Raw genomic sequence first — 24,387 nt, 5'->3', positions numbered from 1 at the left:
TCTGGCTAAAGGGGACACTAAATAAGAATAATATATATTTAAAGGATTGTGTAAAAAAGTAGTTCTAGGTGCACTGTAAGCATATAGGGTTTTTTTCCCATGTGTATTTTTAAAGAATGGAAGGGTCAAAAAATAGGGTCACCTGTGTTAGACTAATTTACCTTATTGTATATGCTGCATCAGATGGAACTTTTGTATTATAGTTATCATAGAGAAGCATAGTTTGCCTCATATTATGGCAATTTATCTTCAATCAAAACCTTCCAGAGTCATTTTATTTTGGAATGTCCTGTAAACATTCAAACTGCCAGAATATGACTGTACAACAGCAAAGTGTTCTCTTGCATTAAATTGAAGATATCTGTTTAATTTTTTTAAATGGAAAAGAAAATGTAGGAAAGGTACTTAGAGCTGTTACTTTCTAAGTATACAACACCCTACAATTCAAGGCATCTTAATCTCCATCAGGATCAACAACAAAGTCATTTTTGTCATGCTGTTAAATCCATCATAATGGCTGATGCAGATTGGTCAAAGGGATCCAACAAACACTGATGTCCATAATGGCATGTTGGCAACTAATATGTAACTCTTGGTCAGTAGAGAGTTTAAAAGACCTTCCCTTTCTTCTTGATCTTTGCCAAGGTTCTTGAAGAGTTCTGATGTTCTAAAATACATCATTGAGCTTCCCAGTTTGCTTACTCATCCTCAAACTGACAACGGTTTTTCTCTTAATTCTTTTTGCTGTGCTTCCAAATTGTTTTTTATTTACATTAAATGAACGTAATGTTCATTTATCATTTGCGTCATTTCATGTTTTTCATTTGCATCATTTCATGGCACCGTTGGAGCTCAACTTCAGAGTCCTTCAGGTTTTGAACTACTTACTCATCTTCATCTCAAATACCTGCTCTGTCTTGATCTCCATCTTCTTCATCTTCGTCTTATCTACTTGCTCCCTTTTTTCTTCTTCCATTTGTGCCAGAGGAAGACTCTTAGTAAGCTGCCATTTATTCTGTTATTGAAATTGTGCCCTAAAGAGTTAAAGAAACCAATGACTATATTCTTGGGCTTACAGGATAGCAGCTAAGAAAGAAAACAACTTAGTAAAAAGCTGAAACTAAAACTGTTCCCCAAAGAGTAAGAAACCGATAACCAACAGAACTCCTTGAGTTTGCAGAATAGCAGATTGAAGGAAAAATAACACCAAAAAGCTGGCCTGTGTGGTGGCTCTCACCTGTGTAATCCCAGCACTTTGGGAGGCCAAGGTAGGAGGATTGCCTAAGGCCAGGAGTTCAAGACCAACCTGGGCAACATAACTAGACCTTGTGTTTCTGTGTTTTTCTCTTTTTTTTAAGCCAGTTTTGGTAACCTGTGCCTGTAGTCAGGAGACTGAGACTGGAGGATCCCTTGAACCTAGGAGTTTGGGACTGCAGTGAGCTGTGATCACACCACTACACTCCAGCCTGGGTGATAGAGTGAGACCCTATGTCTTTTTTTAGAAAACAAAACAAAATAAAATAAATAACAACTTGCTGAAATGCTAACCCTCTCCACTGTGAGATTTTAAAAGCTGGCTGAATTGGCTAGACCCAATATGGCTAACTAGAGTTTACGCAGAAGGAGCTTGCTAATTCCCACTGTGTGTTTCATACTGACTTCCCCCAGTTTGCACATGTGATCCATGAAGTAACATGAAAAAATAACTGTGCATGCCCAAGGACTTTCCAATCCTCTCCTACCAGTCACCTGCCAATCCCAGAATCCACCCTATAAGGATTTTATTATAAAATTATTGCCTTAAAACCAGCACAGGGGAGACTTGAGCTGGACTCCCATCTCCTTTTTGGTTGACCTATAATGAAAACCTTTGCTTTTCTCAAAAACCCAACATCATAGTATTGGCTTCTATCTCATCAGGCAGCAAGCCTCCTTTGCTTGGTAATGTTATCATTACTCCATTATGTCACAGCTGCCAGTTTTCTGCTTCTGTAGTTCTTCATTATTAGTAACATCTTTCAAGTTCTGCATGTGTGTTCTTATCAATATATTTCTTAGAATGATGAAATCACATTGTTGGTCAGTGTTTTTTATTCTATGGGAAGGACCTGGATACTCTGGAGAATACAAATCTGTGAGGAATAATAAGTTGATTAATGTTGACTGGCCCAATCCAGAATTCACTTATAAGTATGAATTCAAACCCTCTCTTCACCAATTTTTTGTATACTTGATTTGGGAGATTGGCAGATCTTATATAGCCTTTGAGGTTCTTCTGTTGCTGTGGTGCAGGCATTGATGTTCCTCTCCTCACAGCAACAGATACCACACTATAGTGGGACAATTTAGACACTCCCGTTAACCTAATGTGTATGTCTTTGGGATGTGGGAGGAAACCGGAGTACCTGGAGAAAATTCATGCAGACATGGAAAGAATATGCAAACTCCACACAGATAGTGGCCCCAGCTGGGAATCCATTTTTTCCCCATTAACATTATAACAAGATGATGTTGAATGAAACATTATTCAAGGACCTCTGCTGAACTGATTTGGGTGGGAAAAAAACAAAAACTTTATCACAGCACTTCCTCTGCTATAAGTGAACAGGACAATTTTTTGAAAAGTGATCATGATAAGAAAGATTCTGTGATTCAGTGTTAGTCATAATCTAGTGATTTGCCTACCCCTCTCCCTGCCTTCTACTTTTCGAATGTGAACTTTTTTGAAAAAACAAAAATGAGTTTTTGTTTTTCTTCCTTTCCCTTTAGCTTATTTCTCTACCCTGATTTGGAGGATTTTCTTTATTATTATTATTATTTTTTTTTTCAAAGAGATGGTGTCTTGCTGTGTTTCCCAGGCTGGACTCATGCTCCTGGGCTCAAGCGATCCTCTTGCCTCAGCCTCTGGAGTAGCTGGGACTACAGGCACATGCCACCATGCCCAGTGATTTTTCTATTAAATCTCTCACATGTCTGTTGTTTGATTATAAGACAGTTGATCTATACCCTTCAGTGATTCTGCAAGTCAATATTTTTTTCTCTTTAGAGAACAATATGTGTATATATTTTCCTTGTTATTAGCGCAGACTGCCACCAATATATTTGAGGCATAAAAGGAAGCGAGGACAAATAATGTTACTAGAACATCTTTATTGATTTAGTTATCTAAACCTTTTAAAGAAAATGGGCAGTATTTCTTACTGTGTTGATAAAATTCACAGATATTTAGTGAATTTTACCAACCATGTATGATTAAACCATATATGTTTGCATTACCACAAATTGTAAAATTTTGCTATTGAATGCATTTAGGGAAACATACAGGAATGAACTTGAACTAGTTTACCTTCTGCATTGTAGGGGAGTTAGGAAAGTAAAGAGAAAGAAATTGCTTTTCTGTGTTAGTCAACATTTAGATCATGGCAGGCACCTGTAATCCCGGCACTTTGGGAGGCCAAGGCGGACGGATCACGAGGTCAGGAGTTCAAGACCAGCCTGGCCAACATAGTGAAACCCCGTTTCTACTGAAAAATACAAAAAGTTAGCCAGGCATGGTGGCGGGCACCTGTAATTTCAGCTACTTGGGAGACTGAGGCAGGAGAATCGCTTGAACCCAGGAGGCCGAGGTTTCAGTGAGCCAAGATCACGCCATTGCACTCCAGCCCAGGCAACAGTGTGAGACTCCGTCTCAAAAAAAAAAAAAAAAAAAAAAAAAGAAAAAAAAGAGAAAAAAGAAGATATTCCTAACATGAGTGTCTCTGTTTCAGATGGGTCATCTTACTCTGGAAGACTATCAGATTTGGAGTGTGAAAAATGTTCTTGCCAATGAGTTTTTGAACCTCCTTTTCCAGGTATGTTTAAGGTAAATGACAGCAACAGAGGGTAGTAGTACCAGTACTTCTACATCTTTTCCATCATATAGTAGCCAGAGTTGTTGTATCTAGGCTGCAAAACCATATATCATATAAAAAAAAAAACTACATTACCCATCTGAAAGATGGGTGCTTGCTGAAGTTTCTCAAAATCGTGACATGGGAAATAGGAAAGTGGGATGTAGATTATTGTAACTCATTATAGAACAGTACATAGACATATAGAGAATAAGTTGCAAAAGCCATCATAATTTGCTAGTTTCTTCATCGTTGTCTTTTTAAAAGGTCTTCCTTGTAATAAGACTGACCAGGAGAATTTTTTTAAAAGAAAATAAATAAATAAAAGGCCTTCCTAATAAGTAAGGCAGTATGACTAGAAAGATGAATCATAAGGAGGTAGCTATACATTTTTCTTTTATTATTATTATTATTTTTAATTTTGAGACAGCATCCCGCTCTGTCATGCAGGCTGGAGTGCCGTGGTGCAAGCATGGCTCACTGCAGCCTTGACTGCACAGGCTCAGGTGATTCTCCTTCCTCAGCCTCCCGAGTAGCTGGGACTACAGGCATGTGCCACCACGCCTGGCTAATTTTGTATTTTTTGTAGAGACAGGTCTTGCTATGTTGTCCAGGCTGGTATTAAACTCCTAGGCTTAAGTAGTTCTCCTGTCTCAGCCTCCCAAAGTGCTGGAATTACAGGAGTGAACCACCACGCCCAGCCCAAGTTTTTCAAAGTATACAATCTCTCTGGTTAAGAGATCATTGAAGGTATGAGGCTGTTTCCTAATTTTTATTCTTTAGAAGGTCCAAAAAAGATTAAGTGGGAAGGAAAGAAGGAAAGCTACCAGAAGTGAACACTAAGTCACAGAGCTTGCCAAATTTTAACTGTTGTCCTAGTTAAACTAATTCCCTTGCTCTGATTTTTAAAGATAATTTATATTTTCCCATTTTTATAGTTATTCATAAATATTTAACTTGATTTAATAGTGGCTATTTTAGTTTCTACTTATTTTATTTTCCTTTCACCACTGTGAAGGTCAGAATGGTCTAGTATGTTTATACGTATCATGATCTACCATTTTAAATAAAGAATAACTTGTCTGCAACACATCTATGTTGGAATAAATGGAAATTGGTCTCTTCCTGACAGCTAATGACTAAGTTTTATGTATTTAAAACATAATATAATCTGATAGGCCTGTAAATCAATTATTTGCTTTATTACAAGTTATAATTTTCAGCATAGATTCAGGTTGATGGCTTTATAAAATATATATGAAAATAATATAGATCACCACTATAAACACAACAGAATTGCTTGGTAACATGAAAATGGGTCAACTATTTTTTACTTTTTACTTATTTGTTTATTTAGAGACAGAGTCTTGCTCTGTCGCCCAGGCTGGAGTGCAGTGGCGGGATCTGGGCTCATTCAACCTCCATCTCTCAAGTTCAAGCGATTCTCCTGCCTCAGCCTCCCGAGTAGCTGGTATTACAGGCGTATGCCACCACCCCCAGCTAATTTTTGTATTTTTAGTAGAGACGAGGTTTCACCATGTTGGCTAGACTGGTCTCAAACTCCTGACCTCAAGTGATCTGCCCGCCTCAGCCTCCCAAAGTGCTAGGATTATAGGTATGAGCCACCAAAGCCTGGCCTGGTCAACTATTTTTGTCTCATTTAAAATAATATCTTCAGTAGTGGGTTCTGTAGGCTTTTTTTTTTTTTTAATTAAACTATTGTTACTTTTTAAAGTAACAATCACATGTTCAGTGTATGAACTTTTTGTATGAATAGTACATGAACACATTCAATGTATTGCTCATGTACAGTTGACAGTTCATATACTGTTTGTACACAAACATATTCAGTGTACTCTTTATCTCATATTCAGTGTATGAACATTTTGGTCACTTAAGTTTGTGTCTGAGTCATCTTGTAGCTCTGACAGAGTATAGCATTTTGACTTTTGGTATTGCCTTTCCTATTTTGTCATTCTTACTAAGGACTTGGAGTGGCACTATTTTTGCGACTCTAACTTATGAATAAACATATACTTTATATTTGCTTATGTATGTTTCCAACATTTTATACTGAAAAGCTCAAAGTTTTTTTCAGGAAACACCAATAATCTACTCAACACCTAAATTTTATTACATTTTACTGTATGTGCTTTGTCACATATTCGGTTATGCTCATATGTACAATTAATATATGCAATTAATATGTGAATAAGCAGACAGTTATGCTAAATTTTTTTTATTTTCTATCTGTGTTTTAAAATTGATAGAGTTAATTTGTTAGGTTAATGATACAATATTGAATTATGCTTTTCTTTGCCAAAATCTCACACATGGCTGAGTGTTTTGGGTGTTTAAAATCTGGCATATGCAAGTGTCAGAATTATTATTCTGAGATCTGTCCCTGAGGTAATATCTTCCCCTCTCCCTTTTTCTTCCTTCCCTTTCTCTTCCCTTCTTACCTAGAGATTTGAAAGTTAGCCTCCATTGGAATGGCTTGTTTAAAAAAAGCAAACAAAACCCCAAAACCACAAGGCTAAAGTTAAAATTTGCTCAAGTGAATAATTGATAATTCATAAGTTGAAAACTGTTGGTAATTCAGATTCCCATTTCGGAAATGGGTCTCATGCAGAGAATGTGAAATATTATGCAGTTAATAAACTTTGATTTACCACTTTTTTCCCTAGGTGTGTCACATAGTTCTGGGGTTAAGACCAGCTACTCCGGAAGAAGAAGGACAAATTATTAGGTAAATTTGTAGTTTCAATTATATAGTTGAAATTTCAAATACTTGAAATATATTGGTTACTGAGGAACATCATGTCCTATTTTAATATAATCATTAACTATTTCTCAAAAATAGTTACATATTGAAATATTTTTGTTAAAGTACCTTCCTAGATAAGGGAAGGTACTATAGATTAGTTAAGAAGGCAAATTCTATTTAACATTAAAATTGCACTGAATACTAAATTTCATTTTTTGAAATGAGATAAAAGATAGCCAGTTTTCTTTAGTACAAAAATGTGTTTATTGTTGGAAAAATTAGAAAATAGAGCTAAACAAAAAGAAGCAGAGAAAGATTTTATAGATAATTTATAGATAATTGCTGTAGACATTTTTAATATTCATATAAACATATGCCCACAGTGATACTTGTAAAATTCATATAAAAATGGGAATATTCTGAAATACCTATTTTATTCCCTGCTCCTATTTTCACTCTAGATCATATAAAATAATACTTTAATATATTACAATAAGCCTTCTTTGAATATAATTTTAAATGATTGGCTAGCATTCCTGTTCATCCTCTATTATTCTTTTTTAATATAAGCATATTGGACCAATTTTGTTAATAAAGTCTCTATGTCTTGGCTTAAGGATTTACTTTAGGATAAATTACTTAAGATCAAATATCCGGATTATATTTAAAAAACAAAGATATGCATATTTTATAGCTATAGTCCAATTTTTAATAACTTGAGTGTCTTTCATTGCTTTGTGACATTGCTATTATGCTACACATTTGTGTAGATAGTTTCAGAAATAGGACTGAATTTCTAGTAAAATTTGCTTTTAAAATAAACTCTCAATAGATACTGTCACTTGACTTTTTCTTGAAAGTATTGTGCATACAAACTTTTCAGTAGTTTCTTCTGGCTTGGATTTCTGGATAGATGGGAGTTTACTAAAATAGAGTTGTTTGGAATACCTGAGAATAGGATTACATATTCAGCATTTAAACAGGACATGCCAATTAAGATATAGATATTTAAAGTAGTAGATATATTTTCTAAGTTTTTAAATGACAAGTTTTAAAAATGGTTATTTATTATTATTATTATTTTTTTTTAAGTGAAGGCTAGTTTATTAAGAAAGTGAAGGGGCTAGGTGTAGTGGCTCATGCCTGTAATCCCAGCACTTTGGGAAGCCAAGGCAGGTGGATTGTTTGAGCTCAGGAGTTCAAGACCAGCCTGAGAAACATGGTGAGACCCTGTCTTTACAAAAAATACAAAAAATTATCGAGGCTTGGTGGTACACGCCTGTGGTCCCAGCTAGTCGGGAGGCTGAGGTGGGAGGATTGCTTGAGCCCAGGAGGTCAAGGCTGCAGTGAGCCAAGATTATGCCATTGCATTCCAGCCTGGGTGACAATGGAGACTCCGTCTCAAAAAAAAAAAAAAAAAAAGAAAGGAATAAATGGGTGGCCACTCCATATGCAAAACAGCATGGTTATTTCTTAAAGAAGATTAAGCAAAATCTATTTTTTTAAATGTTGCTTTCATAAAACTCTAGTCCCATGTAGTTTTTGTTTGTTTATTGGTTTTATTTTCTGTCTTGGTTTTTTTTGAGATGGGGTCTCACTCTATTGCCCAGGCTGGTCTTGAACTCCTGAGTTCAAGAGATCCTTCCACTTCAGCCTCTTGAGTAGGTGGGATTACAGGTGTACACCAATGTGCCCAACTTTCATGTAGTTTTTTAAATATTCATACTCAGAAGACTCAGTCTTGATATTCTTGAGTGTTTTCTTGATTTTCTCTAGTTTTTAGCTACTAAAAGATTTTAAAATATATTGACATGTAGGATTTTAAAATAATTGACATGTAGAAACCAGATATTGTAAGGACATACATAAAGGCTTTTATGTGGCTATAGTGACTTTTTTCTTACAATATTACAATCTAATTTATTATAGTAATATATTCTGAAGTAAATATCACTTAGCATAGATAGAAAGAATGCTATGTAGCCCATATTTATTGGCTTATTTTATAACTACTCATAGCATCCGTATTTCAAAAAATAAGGTTGATATAATCTTATATTTTCATAGAAAGTTATTCTTTGCAAAATACATGTAGTTACATTATCTCATCTGGTCCTTAGAATAACTGCATGAAATTAGTGTCTCTCATTTTGTTAAAGTGGAAACCAAGATTTATAGAAGTTGAGGACGTGAAATTACATGGGACTGGCAGAATCAAGTTTAGGACCTCTTTCATTAAAAGTACCAATAATTTGCTTTTTGTATTTTGTATTTTTTAATAAGTCTAGATTTAAAATTGTTGGTTCCAAATTGGTTCATTTCATCTGTGGATTTTTTTTAAATTTGTTTATTCATTTTCAGTTTTACTTTATTTTGCCTCTACTATTACTTATAAAAATTCATTTGACTGATAATTTTTAAAGGATGATTCAGGTTGGTTCATATGCAATGAGGTGAAACAAATATTTGTCTCTAACTTACAGTCAGTACGTTGTTAAAAAAAAAAATAAGTATAATGATTTCTGGAATGGCCGAGTGAAGATCTCAGCAAACCCTTTCCCCAAAAGCACTTAAAAAACTGAACAGAATTGTCAAACAACCATTTCAGGACTCTGGAAACTGACCAAATATATACAAGAAATTGAGAAGCATTTATTCAAGAACTACTAATCCTTGGTGAGAACAATGGAAGTGTGTGGTAATTTAACCAGGAGCAGCTTTCATTTCCTCCCATCCAGCAAGTCTGCATGATAGTTCTACAGGGCAGGTCAGAATGGGCTGACAGTCTGATTCATGATTTGAAGGAGAGCAGGAATAAATGCCTGTCCAAGGATAATAAAATAAATACATACCATCATGGTGGTAAACAATGAGGGAAAACTGACATCACCAGCTTGAGGATAAAAACTGGTTAGGGGAAGCAGCAGACTAACAACAGACCAGTCAAATTTTTAACAGGGAACAGGATCACCATAGTGAGCCTTAGGCAAGCTTTCTCATGTCCCCAGTGATCTGTAGACTGCTTGTACAAGGCTATACACAAACTCAGGAGAAACCAAAGTGGGCTTTAGCACTTTATTCCTCCCTAGTTGAAGGCGAAGCCTTGCATGTGCAGAAAGTAAAAGCCGGGGTAGGCTTGTAACCTGACCGAACTTTAAATGCATTCCCCAAACCATGTACAGATCCATCAGGAAAAGGGTGTGAATGTTACTGGCTAGTGTTTCAGCACAACCTCTCAGCAGTCATTGGCTGACCAGTAAGTTAGCCTCACCGCAAGAAAGCCAAGCTTAAAAATAAAAACAGAGATAATAAAAAAGAAAACAAGAAGAAGCTGAGCAGCTTCACACTGCAAGATACTGTACAGGAGGATAAACTCTACAGAATTGTTCCAGGAAGTCATAAAACAAAACACACAGGGTTTCAGAATCCAGAGTTGCTAATATAAAGTATCAAATGTGTTCAGTTTTCAACAAGAAAAAATTATGAGACATGGAATAAAACAGGAAAATGTGACCCATATACAAGGAAAAAACAAAGAATAGTAGAAACTGTCTCAGAGGTGGCACCAGATGTTCTCCTTAGCACACAAAGACTTCAATACAGCTATTATAAATGTTTTCAAAGAGCTAAACGAAGCTGCATTTAAAGAATTAGAGGAATGTATGATCTCACTGACTTGTCCAAATAGAAAATAGCAATAAAGAGATAGAAATTTAAAACAGAATCAAATAGAAATTCTAGCAGATTTGTGTTGACAGAGAAATATTCAGCAAAACAGCGTATGGATCAATAGAGATTATTTCATCAGAAAGAGAGAAAGAAGACCAAATAAATGAACAGAGTTTCACAAAAGTTGGAACATGATCAAGTCTACCAAAATATGCATAATGAAAGTCTCAGGAGGAAAGAAAGAAACATAAAAAAGTTTGACAAGATAATGTCTGAAAGTTCTAAAATTTCTTGAGAATTATTAATCTTAGAAGCTTAATGAACTCCAAGTAGGTTAAACACAAAAAGATTCACACCTATACATATCATTGTCAAAGTGTTGAAAACTAAAGACAAACTAAAGAAAGCCACAAGAGCAGAAAGACTCATCATGTAGAAGGGAACCACAATGTGATAAACAGCTGACTTTTTGAAACAATAGAGCTCAGTGTGCAGTGGTATGAGAAAGTGATATAAGGAGAAAAAACAAAGAAGCAAAAACTGTCAATCCAGAATTCTTTATCTAGCAGAACTGTAATTGAGAAATAAAGGTGAATTACTACCTGACTTCAAAATATACTACAAAGCTATAGTAACCAAAACAGCATAGCACTGACATAAGAACAGACACATAGACCAATGGAACAGAACAGAGAACCCAGAAATAAATCCAGGCCAGGTGTGGTGGCTCACGCCTGTAATCCTAGTGCTTTGGGAGGCTGAGGTAGGTGGATCATGACATCAGGAGGTCAAGACCATCCTGGCTAACACGGTGAAACCCCATCTCTACTAAAAATACAAAACAATTAGCCAGGTGTGGTAGCACATGCCTGTAGTCCCAGCTACTCAGGAGGCTGAGGCAGGAGAATCACTTGAACTGGGGAGGTGGAGGTTGCAATGAGCCAAGATCACACCACTGCACTCCAGCCTGGGCAACGGAATGAGACTCTGTCTCAAAAACAAAAAAACAAAACACAAAAAAAACAAACCCCCACATTTACAACCAACTCTTTTTTGACAAAGATGCCAAGAGCATACATTAGAGAAAGGACAATCTCTTCAATAAATGGTGCTGGAAAAATTGGATATCCATGTGCAGAAGAACGAAACCAGATCCCAATTTCTTACCATACACTAAAATCAAATCAAAATGGATTAAAGAGGCTGGGCGAGGTGGCTCATGCCTGTAATCCCAGCACTTTGGGAGGCCAAGGCGTCTGGATCACCTGAGGCCAGGAGTTCGAGACCAGCCTGACCAACATGGTGAAACCCCATCTCTACTCAAAGTACAAAAACTAGTTGGGTATGGTGGCAGGCGCCTGTAATCCCAGCTACTCAGGAGGCTGAGGTGAGAAAACTGCTTGAAACCAGGAGGTGGAGGTTGCAGTGAGCCGAGATTGCCCCACTGCACTCCAGCCTGGGCTACAGAGGGAGACTCCGTCTCAAAAAAAAAGAAAAGAAAATGGATTCAAAGACTTAAATCTAAGGCCTAAACTATTAGACGAAATTGGGGAAATGCTGTAGGACATTTGTCTGAGTGGTATGACACTGTATAATACCTCAAAAGCACAGGCAGCCAAAGCAAAAATGGACAAACAGGATTTCATCAAGTTAAAAAGCTTTACAGCAAAGGAAACAATCAACAGAGTGAAGAGACAACCAACAGAATAGGAGAAAATATTTGCAAACTATCCATCCATCAAGGTTTTAATAACCAGAATGTATAAGGGCCTCAACTCAATAACAAAAAACCAAATAACCCAATTTAAAAATGGGCAAGTGATCTGAATAGACATTGCTCAAAAAAAGACATACAAATGGCCAGCAGATATATGAAAAAATGCTCAACATCACTAATCATAATTGAAATATCAAAACCACAATGAAATATTATCTCCCAATTAAAATGGCTATTATAAAAAAGACAAAGAATAACAGATTCTGATGAGGATGTGAAGAAAGGGAAGTGCTAGTACACTATTGATGGGAATATAAATTAGTACAGTCAATATGGAAAACAGTATGGAAGTGCCCCAATAAACTAAAAATAGATCCACCATATTATCCAGCGATCCTACTGCTGGGTATATATTCAGAAGAAAGGAAATTAGTAAAGCAAAGAGCTATTTACACTCCTGTGTTTATTGCAGCACTACTTACAATAGCCAAGATACAGAATCAACTTAAATGTCCATCAGTTGATGAATGGATAAAGAAAAAAATATATATATATACACACAATAAAATGTTATTCAGCCATAAAATGAATGAAATCCTGTCATCTGCAGCAACACGGATAAAACCGGAGGTCATTATGTTAAGTGAAATAGGCCAAGCATAGAAAGACAGATATCACGTGTTCTCACTTTTAAGTGGGAGCTAAAAAAGTTGATCTCGTGGAATTAGAGAGTATTATGATGGTTATCAGAGGCTGGCAAGGGCAGGAGGGATGATATTGAAGAGAGATTAGTTAATGACTGAAAAAACACAGTTGGATAGAATGAATGACTTTTAGTGTTTAATAGCACAGTAGGGTAACTATAGTTAAAAATAATTTATTGTATATTTCAAATTAGCTAGAAGATTTGGAATATTCCCAACACAAAAAAATGATAAATATTTGAGGTGATGAATATCCTAATTACCATATTTGATCAGTACACATTGTATGCATATGTCAGAATATCACATGTACCCCCAAAATATATACTATTATTATATATAATTTTTAATAGAAACATTTTTAAAGCTTTTTTAAAAAAAAAAAACATAAAAAAAAGAAGGTGAACTAAAGACATTCCTATATGAATGCTGAGAATTTGTTACCAGGAAATCTGTCTTTAAGTACTGAAGGAAGTTCTTCAAGCTGAAAATAAGTGACACCAGACGGTAATTAACATCCATGGGAAGAAATAAAGAGGCTCTCTTCCTTGGCGCTGCCTACGGAGGTGGCAGCCATCTCCTACTTGGCATCATAGCTGCCCTCAGACCCCTTGTGAAGTCCAAGATCATCAAAAAGAGAACCAAGAAGTTCATCCAGCACCAGTTAGACTGATATGTCAAAACTAAGTGTAACTGACAGAAACCCAGAAGTATTGACAACAGAGTTTGTAGAAGGTTCAGCAACAAAAAACAAACCACATGCTGCCCAGTGGCTTCCAGAATTTCCTGGTCCACAATGTCAAGGAGCTGGAAGTGCTGCTGATGTGCAACAAATGTGCTGAGATTGCCCACAGTGTTTCCTCCAAGAACTGCAAAGACATTGTGGAAAGAGCGGCCCAGCTGGCCATCAGAGTCACCAATCCCAATGCCAGCCTGTGAAGAAAATGAATAGACAGCTCATATGCATGTTTTATGTTTAAATAAAACCATAAAAACTGCCAAAAAAAAATAAAGAGCACCAATAGTAGAAATTAGCTAGGTAATAATAAAAGACAGTATAAATATACTATTCTGTTTATTTTTTTTTTACTGGTTTAAAAGACATTTTTACATGACAACAATTATAAAACCATGTTGTTCCCATTACATATAACAATCTTATATGAGTGACAACAATAGCACAAAGGTGAGAGTAGAAGGGGAGCTATATTTGAGCAAAGTTTCTATGTTTTAGTTTCTATACTTTTTTAGTTTCTCTACTTTACTGGAATAAATTAGTATCAATCAAACATAGTAGACTATGTTGGCTGGGTGCCATGGCTCACGCCTGTAATCCCAGCTCTTTGGGAGGCCAAGGCAGCCGGATCTCTTGAAGCTAGGAGTTCAAGACCAGCCTGGCCAACATGGCAAAACCTCGTCTCTACTCAAAATACAAAAATTAGCCTGGCGTGGTGGTGCGTGCCTGTAACCCTATCTACTCATGAGGCTGAGGCGGGAGAATCACTTGAACCCAGGAGGCAGAGGTTGCAGTAAGCTGAGATGGCACGCCTGCTCTCCAGCCTGGGTGACAGAGCAAGATGCCATCTCAAAAACATAAAGTAAAATAAAAAATAAAGTAGACTATGTTAAGATCCATATTGTAAACCCTACAACAATCTCTAAGAAAATGATCCCCCAAGATAGTTTTATTTAAAAAGGCATTAAAATGTTACCTATTTAAATTCCTAGAAAATACCTATTTACCACAAAAGAAAGAAGTAGATGAATAGAGGAACAAATAGAAAGACTTGATACATAGAAAACAAATAACTAAATAACAGACATAAATCCACATCTGTAATTACTTTAAATATAAACAGATTGAACAGATAATCAAAAGCCAAAAATTTAGACTGACTTGTTTTTTTAAAAATCTAGCTACTTGGCTGGGCGTGGTGGCTCACGCCTGTAATCCTAGCACTTTGGGAGGCCGAGGTGGGTGGATCGCAAGGTCAGGAGATTGAGACCATCCTGGTTAACACGGTCTCTACTAAAAAAAATACAAAAAAAATTAGCTAGGCGTGGTGGTGGACGCCTAGCCCCAGCCACTTGGGAGGCTGAGACAGGAGAATCACTTAAACCCGGGAGGCGGAGGTTGCAGTGAGCCAAGATCAAGACACTGCACTCCAGCCTGGGTGACAGAGCTAGACTCCATCTCAAAAAAAAAAAACAGAAAAAACACAATCCAGCTACTTGAGATTCAAAGGCACAAATAGGTTGAAAGTAAAAGAATAAAAGATAAAACCATACAGATATAACCATAAGTGAACTAAAATCACTTTACTATTAAGAAAAGAAAATGGCTTTTAGGTTACAAAAGACAAGTTACTGGAGCCAGAGAGACATTTTATTATGATAAATGATGATATATGCACCCACCAACAGAACTCTTCAGCCAACAGCAACGGAATACATGTTCAAAGGTACACAGAGTATTGTTCTACGATAGACCATATACTAGGCCAGCAGTTAGTCAGCAGACTATGGCATATTGGCCAACTTTGGCCCACTGCCTGATTCTGTACAATCTGCAAGCTAAAAATGTTTTTACCTTTTTAAGTGGCTTAGAAAAAACCAAAAGGGGATAAATATTTTGTGACACTTTACAATTATATAAAATTCACATTTCAGTGTGTGTAAATAACATTTTACTAGAGCACAGTTATGCTCATTCACAACTTTGGGGAAGGGAAATTCCTCAGTCTAAAAAATATCTTGAAAAACATACAGCTGAGATCAAACTTAATGGTAGAACACTGAAGGCTTTTCCCATAAGATCAGGAAAGGATACTTGCTCTTGCCACACTTACCAACATTGTATTAGAGCTTCAAGCTAGTTAAATCAGGCAAGAAAAGGAAATAAAAGGCATCGAGATTGTAAAGAAAAATAAAACTATCTGCAAATAACATGATCCTATGTGTAGAAAACCCTGAAGAATTCACAGAAAAACTGTTAGAATTAATAAAATGAGTTCAGCAACATGACAGGATACAAGATCAATAATTAAGCAGTCAATTGAATTGTCATGTACTAGATAGAATAATTTGAAAGTACAATTCAAATGAAGACAACAGTTCCATTCACTATATTGTCAAAAGAAATCAAACCCTTGGAAACAAATTCAGCGAAAGAAGTGCAAGACTTGTGCACTGAAAGATACAAAGCATTGCTGACAGAAATTTAAGAAAATGTACGTAAATGGATTTGAAAACTTAATGTTGTCAATATGGCAATTTTCTCAAATTGTTCTATAGATTGAAAACACACCCAATCAAATCCCAGCTTTTTTCTATAAATTGACTAGCTATTCCTAAATTGTATAGGGAAATGCAGAGAACTCAGACTAGCCTAAACAACTTCAAAAAAAATGACAAAAAACGGAAGACTTACACTTCCTGATTTCACAGCTTACCTAAGGATACATTAATCAAGTACTGGAATAAGGAGAATCATAGAGATCAGTAAAATGGAATTGACGTTTTAAAAGGAAACCCTTGGCCAGGTGTGGTGGCTCATGCCTGTAATCCCAGCTGTTTAGGAGGCAGAGGTGGGCTCACTGATGTCAGAAGTTTGAGATCAGCCTGGCCAACGTGGCGAAACCCCATCTCTACTAAAAACACAAAAATTAGCCAGGCGTGGTGGCACACGACTGTAGTCCCAGCTACTCATGAGGCTAAGGCAGGAGAATCACTTGAGCCCAGGAGGAGGAGGTTGCAGTGAGCTGAGACCATGCCACTACACCCCAGCCTGGGTGACGAGTGAGACTCTGCCTGAAAAAAGAAAAAAAGGAAACCTTTATATTTTTGGTCAATGGTTATTTTTATTATCATTTTTATTATTTTTTAAAGATGTCAAGAAAATTCAGTAGAGAAAGGACTGACTTTAAAAAGAAAAAAAATAGTCCAGGAGGAGCTGAGCACAGTGGTGTAGCTGGCCAATAGTCCCAGCTACTCAGGAGGCTGAGACAGGCAGATCACTTAAGCCCAGGAGTTCACGGCTTTAGTGTGAGTATGCAGTGATCACACCTGTGAATAGCCACCTCATACCAGCCTGTACAGCATAGCAAGACTTTGTCTCTTTAACAAACAAAAAAAGGTGCAGGAGAATTTGGATATCCATACGCAAACAGATTATTTTAGACACCTTACCTCACACTATGCTTAAAAGTATACTCAAAATGGATTCCCTATACCTAAACATCAGAGCTAAAAATATAACACTTATAGAAAAGCAAATGTAGAAAACCTTTGTGATTTGGGGTTAGAAGATTTCATAGCTATAACACCAAAAGCACAGTTTATAAGTGGGGAAAAAAGTGTAAGACTTAGAAAAAATTAAAAACTTTTGAGTTTCAAGAGAGAGCATTACGAAAATAAAAGCTACAGCCTCACAGTCCTAGAGAACATATTTGCAAATTATATATATGATAAAGTACTCATGTCCAGAATATATAAAGGACTGTTACAACACATTAAGACATCAAGAAAATCTAATTTAAAATGTGTAAAAGAGTTGAATAGACTCTTAACCATACATATAAGTACATGACAAGATGTTCTGCTTCCTCAGAGAAGGCAAATTAAAAGCACAATGAGAGGAGTGACTCAGTGAAAATTATGTAGTGGGTAGCTCTAAGAGCCTGTCTCTCCACGGAAACATTGAAAAATAAAGAACAAACTGCCAATTTCAACTTTGTCAGAACTCTGAAGAAAGAGACAAAGATTTATAGCTACTAAGCAAATGTTGATTTTTTAAAAAATTATAAAAAATAATAATTTTTTAAAAGCCTGTATATATATTTGCCATTGTCTGGTTTAGTAATGGCAGCCTTGAAAATGGCAACCCACCTGGTCCCTGGTTTCAGAGAGAGCAGAACATACCTTATTTATAGAGTTGTGTTTGTCAGGCTGGGTGCGTTGGCTCACACCTGGACTGGAATCCCAGGCACTTTGGGAGGCCAAGATGGGTGAATCAGTTGAGGTTAGGAGTTCGAGACCAGCCTGGCCAACATGATGGAACCCCGTCTGTACTAAAAATACAAAAAATTAGCCGGCCATGGCGCACACCTGTAGTTCTAGCTACTTGGGAGGCTGAGGCAGGAGAATCGCTTGAACCCGAGAGGCGGAGGTTGCAGTGAGCTGAGATTGCGCTACTGCACTCCAGCCTGGGCAACAGAGCAAGACTGTGTCTCAAAAACAAAACAAAATAAAACAAAGCAAAACAAGTTGTCTTTGTCTGAACAGTCTGGGGCTACCAGAAAAGCTACTGCAAGATGCTCAGCTATGTTATACTTAACTCAGAATTTACCCAGGATGGAAAAGCAGGGGCGTTCGTTAGAAGTTCTGTAAGGCAAACGAGCCAGCCACTTGCAGTCACCTGGGGTAAAATATTTTAATTGAGGCATATAATAGAATGCTGAAAGTCTTGGAAGTGGTGGGAACTTGAGAGTTTCCTTGGGAAATTAAAGTACCCAAAAGCACACTGTACACTGGGTAATTTAGAAGGCTTTGCACATGCCAACAACAAGATACACTCTCGGAAAAGACCTTACAAGACCCATGAACTTTCACCTCTGGCTGCACTTCTAGACTAAGTGTATACAGGTAGTGAAGGCTAAGGCATAGTTGTAAACCATTGTAGGAATGCCCCAGCACAGCGCCATTCTGCAAAGACAGTAGTGGTTTTTGTCTTTGTCTCTCTGTCTTTGTCTCTCTCTCTCTCCCTTTTTTCTCTTTTTCTTCCTCTCTCTCCCTCCCTCTCTCTTTTCCTCTCTCCCTCTCCCCGCTTCTGCCATTCTAGGAAATCACTGTCAAAATACTAGCTCTTCAAACACAAGTGAAATGAAGACTTAAGAAACTACACATAACAAGGAAGACAGACTTTATAAAAATATTTTAGAAAAGTGACTAAACAAACAACTATAGCAATCAATGAAAGCAAACCCTGAGGTGGAGGGAAATATTTCTAGAGTTACCATTAATGCTCAAAATGTTGTTTTCAACAAAAAATTGCAGAAACAAGAAAGTGTGGTCCATTCACAGAGGAAATTAATAGAAATTCTCTTTGAGGAAGCACAGACTTTGGACTTAGCAGACAAACATTTAAAATCAATTATCTTAAATATGTTCAAAGAGCTAATGGAGGTGATGGATAACAAACTAAAGGAAACCAGGAGAATTGGCTGGGCGTGGTGGCCCATGCCTGTAATCCCAGCACTTTGGGAGGCCAAGGCGGGCAGATAATTTGAGGTCAGGAGTTCGAGACCAGCCTGGTCAACATGGTGAAACCCCATCTCTACTAAAAAATATACAAAAATTAGCCAGGCCTGGTGGCAGGCTCCTGTAATCCCAACTACTTGGAAGGTTGAGGCAGGAGAATCCCTTGAACCCGGGAGGCGGAAGTTGCAGTTATCTGAGATTGTGCCACTTGCACTCCAGCCTGGGTGACAGAGCGAGACTCCATCTCAAAAACTAATAAATAAAGAAATAAATAAATGAAACCAGGAGAATGATATATGTACAAATAGAGTATCAATAAAGAGAGAGTATAAAAAGGGACCAAACAGATTTTGGAGCTGAAAACTACAATAACTGAAATGAGAAATCTATTAGAGGGGTTCTCCATCAGATGTGAGCAGGCAGAAAAATGAATCAGAGAAGTTAAATAAAAGTCAATTGAAATTATTGACTGAGAAGCAGAAAGAAAACAGAATGAAGAAAAATGAACAGAACATAAGAAACCCATAGAACAACATCATATGTGTCAACATAAGAATCTTAGGAAAGGAGAGAGAAGGAAAGGGCAGAATACGTGAAGAAATAATTGTCCTAAACTTCATAAGACATGAACTTACGCGTTCAAAAAGCTCATTGGACTTAAAGAAAGATAAACAAAGTGATCCAAACTGAGAAGCATTATAATGAAACTGTATTTTACAAAGCCAAGAACAAAGAGAGAATCTTGAAAGCAAAAGAGAAGCTGTTTGTCTCATACAATGGATCATCAATAAAATTAATAGCATGTTTCTCCTCAGAAAGCATGGAATCCAGAAGTGAGTGGGATGGTAATTTTTTTAAAGAACTGAAAGTGGGGGAAAAACTGTAACCAAGAACTCCATATCTAACAAAACTATTTCCTCAAAAATTATTTGAATTTTGCAATGGAATGTTAGTTGTAGCACCAAAAGCATGAGCAACCAAAGAAAAACTACTGCATTTCATCAAAATTTGAAAGTTTTTTGTTTGTTTTGTTTTTGTGTTTTGAGACAGTCTCACACTGTCACACAGGCTGGAGTGCAGTGGCACCATCACAGCTCACTGCAACCTCAAACTCCTGGGCTCAGGTGACCTCCTGCCTCAGCTTCCTGAGTAGCTGGGACCACAGGCGTGCACCACCACAACCAGCTAATTTTTGTATTTTTTCTTTCTTTTGAGATGGAGTCTCGCTGTGTTGCCCAGGCTGGAGTGCAATGGCACGATCTTGGCTCACTGCAACCTCTGCCTCCCGGGTTCAAGCGATTCTTCTGCCTCAGCCTCCTAAGTAGCTGGGATTATGGGTGCCCACCACTACATCCAGCTAATTTTTTTATATTTTTAGTAGAGACGGGGTTTCACCATGTTAGTCAGGCAGGTCTCGAACTCCTGACCTCAGGTGATCCGCCTGCCTCGGCCCCCCAAAGTGCTGGGATTACAGGCGTGAGGCACCTCGCCTGACTAATTTTTGTATTTTTTGTAGAGATAAGGGTTTGCCATGTTGCCCAGGCTGGTCTTGAACTCCTGGGCTCAAGCAATTCGCCTGCCTCAGCCTCCCAAAGTGCTGGGATTACAGGTGTGAGCCACTGTACCTGGCAAAACTTAAAACTTTTATACATCAAGAGATATTATTTTTAAAACTGAAAAGACAACCTATAGAATGGGAGATAATATTTTAGAAACATACATCCAGTAAGGGTCTACTAACTAGAATACATAAAGAACTCCTACAGCTTAACAACAAAAAGCAAACAACCCAATTTAAAAATAGACACCTAAAAATGGACTCGAATACATGTTTCTCCAGAGATGTTCAGTGATCATCAAGCACATGAAAAGATGCTCAACGTAATTAGTCATTAGGGAAATGCAAGTCAAAACAATGAAATTCTACTTCTCAGTAAGATTATTAGAATTTTTAAAATGGAAGGTTTTGGCAAGTAGGGAAATTAGGGACTCTCATATATTGCTGTTAGAAATGTAAAATGGTGCAATCACTGTGGAAAACAGTTTGGCAGTTCCTCAGCAAGAATTTCCATGTACCAGCAATTCTACTTCTAAATATATACCAAAATAATTGAAAACAGGTACTCAAATACTTGAACACAACTTTCATAGTACCACTATTCACAATAGCCAAAAGGTAGAAACAGTCTATACATCCATCAGTGGATGAATGCTTAAACAAGATGTAGTATACACATACCATGGAATATTATTCAACCATAAAAAGGAATAAAGTACTGATACATACTACAACATGGTTGGACCTCATAAACATGTTAAATGAAGGAAGCCAGACATAAAAGGTCATCTGTTGAATCATCCCATTTACATGAAATATCCAGAACAGGCAAGTCAATAGGTCCAGACAGCAGACTGGTGGTTGTTAAGGTCTGGGGGATGTGGGTAATGGGGAATAACTATTTAATGGATGACTTTTTAATTGAGGTATATGAAAATGTTTTGAAACTTAATAAGAGGTGGTCGCACAGCATTTTGGATGTACTAAATGCCATTGAATTGTATGATTTAAAATAATTTCATATTATGCCATTTTTACCTCAAAAAAATAAATAGTTTTTGGTTGGGCACAGTGGCTCATGTCTGTAATCCCAACACTTTTGGGAGTTCAAGACCAGCCTGGGTGACAAGTGAGATCTTGTCTCTAGTTAAAAAAAAAAAAAAAAAAAAATTAGCCGGGCATAGCAGAGCACAACTGTAGTCCCAGATACTTGAGACGCTGAGGCAGGAGGACTGCTTGGGCCCAGGAGGTCAAGGCTGCAGTGAGCTGAGATTGCACCACTGCACTCCAGCCTAGGCTACAGAGCGAGATTCTGTAGATAGATAGATAGATAGATAGATAGATAGATAGATAGATAGATAGATAGATAGATAGATAGATAGATACTGTGTAGATTAGATAGATAGATAGATAGATAGATAGATAGATAGATAGATAGATAGATAGTTTTTTTTTATAATCACAGTGTAACAGTGTTTCACACCCACTAGAATTGCTGATGGGAATGTTAAATGGACAGCCACTTTGGAAATTGACTTGCCAGTTTCAAATGTTCTTTAGGTGTTGGATGGATAAACAAGATGTAATATATACATGCAGTGGAATACTATTGAGTAATAAAGCACAAACAACTGATATCTGCCACAATAATAGATGAACCACAAAACACGCAAAGTCAAAGAGGCCAAATTTTTAAAAGGCCATGTGTTTTATCATTTTATTTATATAAATAGTTGAGAAAAGACAAATCTCTAAGAGACAAAACATAGATTAGTGGTTTCCTGTTGCTGAGGGTGGTAATAGGAATTGACCAAAAATGGCTACAGCGGTCTTTTTGGATTAATTGAAATGTTCTAAATGTTCTCAAACTGATTGTGGTGTTGGTTGCACATATCTGTAAAGTTCTCAAAATCACTGAGTTGTACACTTAAAATAGGTAAGTTTTATATTTATGTGAATTATTCCTCAATAAGGTTATTTTGAAGAACATCATTGGTTACATGAACATTCTGCAAAAAATGTAATTAATTAATTAATTGGAAACACCAGTTGTTTTTCTATTTTTTTAATTTTTAATTTTTTCCTAGAATCTTTTCCTGAAGTAATTGTTCTTGATACTGGCCTATGACTCTTGAAATTGGTTTATCAATAGAAACAGTGTTGTTTTACTAATTGGGTTTTGGCAATCTCTCCTAATTACATCTAAATGTTTCGTGGTTTTTCTTATAAAACTTCTAATGATAATTTTTGTGCGTCGCCACCTATTTCACACAACTTTATTTGATGTATTTAATTTCTTTTGTATGTACAGAGGATGGTTAGAACGAGAGAGCAGGTATGGTCTGCAACCAGGACACAACTGGTTTATCATCTCCATGCAGTGGTGGCAACAGTGGAAAGAATATGTCAAATACGTGAGTTAGATTCCTGTCTATTTACATTTTTCATAGGATTTTCAACTCCGTCAGACTTCCAGCCAATAATAAAATGCTATGACTACCAGCCAATAATAAAATGCTCCAACTTAGATAAAGATTCAAAGGGAAAGGAAATGAGTGTTTATATGATACTTGCTATGGTCTAGGCTTTGTGATTACACTTCCACGTGCATTTCTTCCCTTGTAACAACCCTAAAAAAAGATAGTATTGGGCACGGGGGTACCTGCATATATCACATACCTCACATCTCATTTATTTCTCGCACCAGCCTTGTGAGGAAGATAATATTATACCCATTTTACCTGTGGGGAACCTGGTGCTAAAAGAAAAAGTAACCTGAATGTCGTGATTAGGGTGGAAGATCTGGGATCAAACCAAAGGACTGACTTTAAAGCTTATATTCTCTCAACGACATCATTTACATTGTCCTTTATTTCACCTTTTCCATTAAAATGGAATTTTTTTCAGAACTAGAAAACTGAAAAGAATAATGCCAAGAATCAAATATTTGCCTTCTTGGAGAGCCAACTGATATATACACTCATTGCCAAATGATCACTAACCAAAATTCTAATCATTTGATTCCTATTTGCCTGTATTTCTTCTGTCACTGCTTATTATCAGAATATTGGTAGTTACATACTTTTTACATTATCTATCTCATCATTCTTTCTCATCTTTTTTCCATTTTGCAGAGTTTATTAATGTGTTTTCACACGTAAAATATATTAATTGGGAAACACGGACTTTGGTGTCTCTGAAGGAATAAAAAGTAGGCAAATGACTTCCTGGACCTTGTAGGTAGATAATGATGGTGTGTGTAGGTAGAAAGTGAGAACATTGGGGTACAGCATCAGTTATTATTTTGAAATACTTTTTTTGTTTTTATATTTGTAGTTTGGCCTTAGAATGAGTGGTTGTTAATGTTTTAATGAGTATAGACTCAAAGAATAACCTAGTTTTGTCTTGGATGTATTACATTTTGTTTTCTGTAGGAACACAATAGAGGTCTTACTCTTAGCAGCATGTCCCTTATAAACAGACTGAACTGCACTGACGAGAACATGAACCTGGTTTGTTGTTGCCTACCATAATCCTTTTGTGCACTAAAGAAATTTGGGGAGGGTAGTAAGGGAGAGGTATACATGGGAGAATCTACATATTCCCTTCTCCACTCTGGCATTTGATATTATTTTCTAGCATGCATCTGTCAAATGCAAACTTTAAAATCTACTTAAGAATGAAGTCTGGCTGGGCCTGTAATCTCAGGACTTTGAAAGGCCCAGATAGGGGGATCACTTGAGCCCAGGAATTCAAGACCAGCCTGGGCAACATAGTGAGACAACATCTCTACAAAAAAAAAAATTTTTTTTTTTTTATGAGAC

At 36.8% G+C, this 24,387-nt stretch overlaps 1 protein-coding gene across 3 annotated transcripts in view; it reads left to right on the top strand.

Moving 5' to 3' along the window:
• USP32 (ubiquitin specific peptidase 32) overlaps nucleotides 1-24,387 on the top strand; it is a 236,296-nt gene that overhangs the window by 155,664 nt on the left and 56,245 nt on the right. For all 3 annotated transcript variants that reach the window (XM_058445883.1, XM_058445884.1, XM_032162872.2), the window contains 3 exons: nucleotides 3,768-3,851; nucleotides 6,578-6,639; nucleotides 22,875-22,977. In XM_058445883.1, coding sequence (XP_058301866.1) covers nucleotides 3,768-3,851; nucleotides 6,578-6,639; nucleotides 22,875-22,977 — 249 coding nt within the window. The remainder of the gene's footprint in view (nucleotides 1-3,767; nucleotides 3,852-6,577; nucleotides 6,640-22,874; nucleotides 22,978-24,387) is intronic.

The sequence above is a fragment of the Hylobates moloch genome, unplaced genomic scaffold (genome assembly GCF_009828535.3).
Source record: "Hylobates moloch isolate HMO894 unplaced genomic scaffold, HMol_V3 SCAFFOLD_10, whole genome shotgun sequence".
In the NCBI taxonomy this organism is placed as follows: Eukaryota; Metazoa; Chordata; class Mammalia; order Primates; family Hylobatidae; genus Hylobates; species Hylobates moloch.
Note: the sequence above shows the minus strand (reverse complement) of the source record. Positions and strands in the feature narration are given on the sequence as shown.